General features: G+C 42.7%; 1 protein-coding gene across 1 annotated transcript in view; it reads left to right on the forward strand.

Annotated features, from left to right (window-relative positions):
• Positions 1-5,706, forward strand: part of LOC143525354 (NACHT, LRR and PYD domains-containing protein 3-like) — a 101,530-nt gene extending 95,824 nt beyond the window's left edge. The window contains exons 13-14 of the mRNA XM_077019193.1: positions 2,069-2,115; positions 2,235-5,706. Of these exons, the coding sequence (XP_076875308.1) occupies positions 2,069-2,115; positions 2,235-2,773 (586 nt within the window). The 3' untranslated portion in view covers positions 2,774-5,706. The remainder of the gene's footprint in view (positions 1-2,068; positions 2,116-2,234) is intronic.
• The last annotated feature ends 1,984 nt before the right edge of the window (positions 5,707-7,690 follow it).

Raw genomic sequence — 7,690 nt, forward strand, 5'->3', positions numbered from 1 at the left:
CGTTAAGATTGGGCGTTTTGAAAATAAACAACCATTAAATAATGTGATTAAAAGCGCAATATTTCGAATCATTTCGAGTATATTTATAAATATTTAACTTAATTAAGTTTAACGTGCAAGCGCTTGAATTGAACCCTGCAAACATGACTTTGTTCATTGCGCTGAGGCGTGGCGCGCGCGAAGTTACAAAATTCGAGAGGTGCACGACCTCGCGTGCGCCGCGCTTCAGCGCGATGAACAAAGTCATGTTTGCAGGGTTCATACACCTTGTGGAATTCAAACACTTGTATGTCACTTTCAAGGTCCATTTCAATATTTCCCAGCACGAGCAAAGACACTTTGTCAGACGTTCAAAAGACGTTCACTGAAAAGCCAGAATGAAAGTTTTAGCGACGTCTTTTTTAAACGTCTATTACTGCCGTTCAGTTGCAGTTTTTGCACGTCCTGACATCCAATAAAGGTCCTAGTCAGACGTTCAGATAGAAAACTCGTCATAGACGTTCATGTTAAGTTAAAAGGTTAAGGTCCTAGTCACACTGTCAGATTTTGAACCAGTTTTGAACGTCCACCAGACATGCAAAAATGGGTCTGGACTGACCGTCTTTCTGACGTCGCATGTTTGTTGGGATAAGTTAAATATTTATACATATACTCAAAATTATTCGCTTTTTTTATCACATTATTTAATGGTTGTTTATTTTCAAAACGCCCAATCGTAACGTCTTCACGTTCTCTCATGTTTCATCCTGGAATTACAAGATGCTGGTATTTAACACAAAAGAACTGTTCAGTCAGACAGATATTTGTTGTGAAATGAAGTTACAATTTCAAGCATTTTCAAACACAAAGCAACATTCATTTGTTTGTTTATAAATAAATAAATAAAAAGGCTTTAAAACGGAAATTAACACCGTATCTGACTTTGGTATCGAAAATGGTATCGAATTTCAATATTTTTTTAAGTATCGTATCGAAGTTGTAATTCTTAGTATCATGACAAGCCTAATATGCTCTATATTGTTTATTTTGTCAGACAACACTCTGTTGAATCAGAAAAAGCAGAGCATGACAGATTTTACATCACCATTGTACATTTACACACTTTAAATCCACAAAATCAAATCAGTCCTGTTATCTAGACGCACGTGTGTGTGACAGACAGTCCTGTTATCTGGATGTATATGTGTGTGAGAGAGACAGTCCTGTTAACTGTGTGTGTATATGTGTGTGTGTGTGTGTGTGTGTGTGAGAGAGAGAGAGAGAGAGAGAGAGAGAGAGACAGACAGTCCTGTTATCTAGGTGCATGTGTCAGAGAGAGAGACAGACAGTCTTGTAATCTAGGTGGATGTGTGTGAGGGCAAGACAGTCTTGTTATCTAGGTGCATATTTGTATGTGAGAGACGGTCCTGTTATCTAGGTGTATGTGTGTATGTGAGACAGACAGTCCTGTTATCTGGGTGCATCTGAGTTAGAGAGACACAGTCCTGTTATCTAGGTGTTTGAGTGTGTGTGTGTGTGGGAGAGAGAGAGAGAGAGACAGACAGACAGTCCTGTTATCTAGGTGCATGTGTCAGAGAGAGAGACAGACAGTCTTGTAATCTAGGTGGATGTGTGTGAGGGCAAGACAGTCTTGTTATCTAGGTGCATATTTGTATGTGAGAAACGGTCCTGTTATCTAGGTGTATGTGTGTATGTGAGACAGACAGTCCTGTTATCTGTGTGCATCTGAGTTAGAGAGACAGACAGTCCTGTTATATAGGTGTGTGTGTGTGTGTGTGTGTGTGTGTGTGTGTGTGTGTGTGTGTGTGTGTGTGAGAGAGAGAGAGAGAGAGAGACAGTCAGTCCTGTTATCTAGGTCCATGTATGTCAGACAGAGTTCTGTTATCTTGGTGCATGTGTGTGAGAGAGAGACAGAGTTTGAGAGTTGTGTGTGTGAGTAATAGAGTTTTCTTCCTCTGTTTCTCTCAGGACAGAGCCTCCCGAATTTAAAAAATAACTCTGTGTGTGTGTGTGTGTGTGTGTGTGTGTGTGTGTGTGTGTGTGTGTGTGTGTGTGTGTGTGTGTTTAGGGTGGATCATGCAGGGAAGATCAGACTCAAACCAGGACTAAGAAAATGTAAGCAGCAGTTATGTAGTTAATACACACACACACACACACACACACACACACACACACACACACACACACACACAAGTATGTGTGTCGTCTCCTCTAATGTATCTTCTTGTGTGCAGATGCATGTGAGCTCACACTGGACCCAAACACAGCACACACACACCTCTCTCTGTCTGAGGGGAACAGAAAGGTGACGTGTGTTGAGGAGCAGCAGACGTATCCTGATGATCCAGAAAGATTTGATGTCTGGTATCAGGTGATTTGTAGAGAGAGTCTGACTGGACGCTGTTACTGGGAGGCTGAGTGTAGTGGAGATGCTGGTATAGCAGTGACATATAAAGGAATCAGCAGGAAAGGAGACAGTGATGACTGTTTGTTTGGAGGGAATATAAAGTCCTGGATGCTGCGCTGCTCTAATAACAGATACACTGTTCATCACAATAAGAACTACACTGACATATCTGCCCCCCCCTCCAGCTCCAACAGAGTAGGAGTGTATCTGGACTGGCCGGCCGGCACTCTGTCCTTCTACAGCGTCTCCTCTCTCACACACACACTCACACACTTACACACACTCCACTCCACATTCACTGAGCCCCTCTATGTGGGGTTTGGGGTTTATTATGACTCCTCAGTGTGTGTGTGTGAGCTAGAATAACCTACTGTGAACTGGAGCAACACCTGAGTCTCCATGGAAACACACACTCCTACACACACAACTGGAGAATAAAACCTCTCTCTCTCTCTCTCTCTCTCTCTCTCTCTCGCTCTCTCTCTCTCTCTCACAAACACATACACACACACACACCTCTCTCTCTCTCTCTCTCTCTCTCTCACCCAGTGTAGAACCTGCTTCTACATTTTACTGTTTTATCCAGAAATTTCCCTGCAGTTCCAGTATTTGTCCAGAAGATGGTAGCAGACGACCACATATTGATATATCATAACTGAGCAAAGCATAGGATTTTGTGTAGCGGAGACAGCCAAAGACATTGCAAAATCACAAAGTGGATTAATATCACCTTGGAAGGCAAGAGACTAACCCATCCATAGCTCTTTAATTGTATGTAAACATAAACACTGGCCCTTTGCTCGGTAACAAGCACCAAGGAATTCATTCTCCTAATGGCTCTCCTCCCCAAAAAGCTTAGGAAGACTTAACTTATCTGATCGTCTGGGAGTAAAACAAAGACCCTTAACGTGTTCTGGCCAGGATCAACCCTTCTCAGAAGGGCACAGAGCACAGAGAGGAGGAAAGGTCTACACTCGTAAACCTAAATCACAGGCCTATCTGATTCCCCAAGGTTTGACCCCAGTTTATAACACCTTGAATTCTTGTGTTAACACCCAGAACTAAAGGTGCAATATTTCAGAAATCCTTGTAACTCCAAATCTGAACTGTACACGGAATTTGAATTCAGCCTACAGGAACCAGCTCGGCAAATGCAGTCTAGAGCTAGAGACACCGAACTTGACTACCTTTCAACCAAGGAAAGGATAATTATGCGTGGAACCAATATTCAGCTTCCCAGCCTTATGGAACCAGGACAAAGTACCTCTGAATTGAACATTATGTGATCTGTGGTTGATATAAAAACACAAATCGTGATCTTTCATGTATTCAGCATTAAGTAATGTTATCAGAATCTCTGTGGTTATATAATCACACCACAGTGATGCATATTCATGTATTACTATAATATCAGTAGTTAGATACACCCATCTTTGTAGCTTTGAATTGTATTGTGAAGGCATGCATGCATATATATATATATATATATATTCTTGTGTGTTCTGCTGTTTAGATATGCATGCTCATTAAGTTCTGTGTGTTAAGGTCATAGAGACCTGCATATTCTCATATCCATGTACTACATTATTTGAGATCTATCAATACACTTGTAGTCCAGTGTAATGTCTAATTAAGATTTATATATATATCCGAGTATCAACATGTAATGTGCTATAGTAGGCATATACATTCTGTAACGCTTGGGTGTGGGAAGCAGACACCAAGACGATTACGGTGAACGATGAACATTTATTAACAAAGACACGAGTAAGCTCGGTGCGGAGCGCAAGCAGCACAGTCACACTCACACTGACACCTGGCTTTAGACAAAGACGAGCACACGACACTGCGCGAACGCACATTAAATAGGTGAGTTACACAGACCCACGTGACCTCGAGACAAGGCACAGGTGTAACAAACGAACACGCTCACAAACAACCCACACCCACGGAAGTACAAACATGGACATAACTGCACGCAGACGACAAAATGACACGCCCACAGGGAAGGGTCCGGAGCTGTCCCGTGACACATATACATGTATTAAGTTGTGTCACTTACCAAATGTAACCATGTTCATATGTGCTTGTGTGACCTCATATTCATACCTGTCTGTGCATTATGTGTCATTCAGTGTCCAGAAGTGGAAATTAAGAATGGCTCAAGTTATAGGCCGGTAGAATCAAATTAATACTTATTTAGGCAGAGCATACAAGTCAATTTATTTAGGAATCAGAGAATTCCAATTGTCTTGAAATTGTAATAGTCTGCTTTTGTCTCCCATTAACTAAACCTATGAGAGACGGGCAGGGTCACAAACCCCCCTTCTCTCCCTCTTTTCCCTTCTCCTCTCTCTTTCTCGGATTATCTCCTGTCCGGGCAGAGATTATGCATATTCAGGAATCAGAGTCCAATGATCACCAGAATAGCAACTCATGGGGAACTACAGTCACGCCCCTAAATGTTGCTTAAAAAGGTGTCCCTCGAGAAGTGAATTCAGGAGTTGGAGTGATGCCAAGAGACCGCAATTAAGTTCGAACTTTATCCAACCTCTAGAAGATCTTCGTTATATTTTATTTCTCTAGAAAGTGTTTTAATTTAGTCTGTGTCGTCGTCACGTTTACTTTTGTTTTCATCGTCTTTAAAGTCAAGCTCATCTTCCTTTCTTAGTTAAATTGGAGTTATTTCTGTTTGGCCGATAGAAATTACCTTTAGTTTAACTTTAGTCCATCTCATCAAGTGAACGGCTACCCTCCAGCCACGACTGTGACGTCATCGCTAGGTCTTAAGCCCCCCGCACACAGCGAGCAACTAGCTGAGCAAACAGGCGCGCGTGCCCGTTTGCTCAGCTAGTTGCTCGCCATGTGCGGACGCTTGAGACAGAATTCTCTGCCTCTTGAGCCTGTGAGACATTTATCTAACGTGTTTGATATTTTCTGGCACGCGTGCCCGAAATCTCACCGTGTGCGCTCGGCTGAGCAATTTGGCTCAGCAACTTTTCGTCACCAGCCAATTGGAAGCTCGCTTGGCGTCACATGACACTTCGGCGTTTACGCCGTTAACGGCCATCACTAATCAAAAGTAAAGAAAGAAGTTGAACAGATAATAAATGAGATATAAGATGAGACAACAACCATGAGATATAAGATAGTTAACATGGCTTATTACATCGAATTTGGCGATAGAATAAAAAAATAATAATTTAATCAATTCGGTGTAGGGTTGCCACCTGTCCCGGTTTTCCTTCTTTTTAATATTAGGTCCCGGCAAAAAAAAAAAAAATTAATGTCCTGGTTTTCACTAGGTTAGTTCAAATGACTATTTAGACTGTTTCTGCACACTTTAAATCTGTCTTTTTTTCTCGCTGTGTCCATTTTACACCCCCGGTAACGTTCGCCACCCCCCACCCCACTGTCAGTATGACAGTGTCCTTGTTTTTTTGTCAGACAGGTGGCAACCCTAATTTGGTGTCGTCAGTATATGGTGTCTCAACCAAATGAAAATGCTGCTATGTGTTTCATAAACACATGTTTCACGACACCGAATTGATTAAATGATTATTTTCTTGTTCTATCGCCAAACTCGATGTAATAAGCCATGTTAACTATCTTAAATCTCATGGTTGTTATTTATTATTTGTTCAACTTCTTTCTTTACTTTTGATTAGTGATGGCCGTTAACGGCGTAAATGCCGAGGTGTCATGTGACTCCAAGCGAGCTTCCAATTGGCTGGTGACGAAAAGTTGCTGAGCCAAATTGCTCAGCCGAGCGCACACGGCAGAGTTGCCAGGTTCGCGGTTTTCACGCCAAATTGGGCTTGTTTGAAAGTCCATCCGCGAGTAAAAATTCTGGGGTCGCGGGGTGCGGTTTTTTGGGCTACTTTTGAGTTGGGCTACTGCGGGAGTTACAAGTCAACACTAAGAATCGATGGCGATATAATACTTAATTTGTCTCCATTTTACACTCGCAACACCCCCCCCCCCCCCCCCCCGCCGACAACTTACACTCGCTTACAATCCCCCCCTGTCAACAAATTTGGTATTTGGGCTAGTTTAGGCTTCTGAAGGGCGGGTTTTACACTGACGTTGTGCGGGATATTTTTGTAGGACCTGGCAACCCTGGCACACGGTGAGATTTCGGGCACGCGTGCCTGAAAATATCAAACACGTTAGATACATGTCTCACAGGCACAAGAGGCAGAGAATTTTGTCTCAAGCGTCCGCACACGGCGAGCACAGCTAGTTGCTTGCTGTGTGCGGGGGGCTTTAGCGATTCGAGCCGTCTTGAAAGACCTAGCCACCTCAGGAGTGAACGAACATTGAACGTGCTAGTGATGTGTCGTTCGCGAACGATCCGGCTCCAAGAGCCGGCTCTTTGAAGTGAACGATTGGAACCGGCTCCACAATGGGAGCCGTTTTAGGATCCTATTTGGGAGCCGCTTTTTCCTTCAGTATTGCGCTTGTGCTCTGCAAGTGCCACAGTGCCAGTTTTTTTCCAACATCGTTTTTATTTGTCCTTCGGTGCCTCGCTGTCTCTCCCTCTCCTTGCGCGTATTGCTCTGTTTCTGCCAGTGGTAGAGCATAATTGGCGCGTCGCGACCAGCGCGAGGGTCCGTGCGCCGAAAATGATGCAATCGCGGTGGCTCCGCCCCTGCGTGAGGACCCCCGTGCGAAGCGAGGTCGTGCACCTCTTCAGCGCAATGAACAAAGTTATGTATGCCGGGTTCATACACCTTTACAAGGTGGAATTCAAGCACTTGTACGTCACTTGCCATTTTCAATATTTCCCAGCACCTTAAACTTAAATATTTATACATATACTCAAAATTATTCGAAATAATTCGCTTTTTTATCACATCGATTCAGTCAGAAATCTATTTGTTGTGAAACAAAATACAGTTACATTTTCAAGTACTTTAGCCTACTTTAGCACTTTTCAAACCTGGAGCACAATGCAACATTAATTTTCGTCAGGTAAAATCCTGTTTTTCCCTGTTTTTTAGGGGTGTTTCTTTATACTACCACCCATATCGTTTCAGACAACACTGCAAAGAACTTCTCCACTGCCCGCATGTCAAGCGTGTGCTCCACATATCTGACCAATCACATGCAGATTTCAGTTAATAATGTGGTGGGAAAACACTGAAAAAAAAAAGTCTCCACTTTTTTTGTGGAAACGGCAGGCAATTGGCCAAGCTGTATTGCGTTCTATTTTGTGATAATTTAATAATTGGTTATAATAAAACTTTTATTTATAAAGCATTGTTATGCAGCATTTTTACT

This window comes from Brachyhypopomus gauderio, chromosome 1 (genome assembly GCF_052324685.1).
Source record: "Brachyhypopomus gauderio isolate BG-103 chromosome 1, BGAUD_0.2, whole genome shotgun sequence".
Lineage (NCBI taxonomy): Eukaryota > Metazoa > Chordata > Actinopteri > Gymnotiformes > Hypopomidae > Brachyhypopomus > Brachyhypopomus gauderio.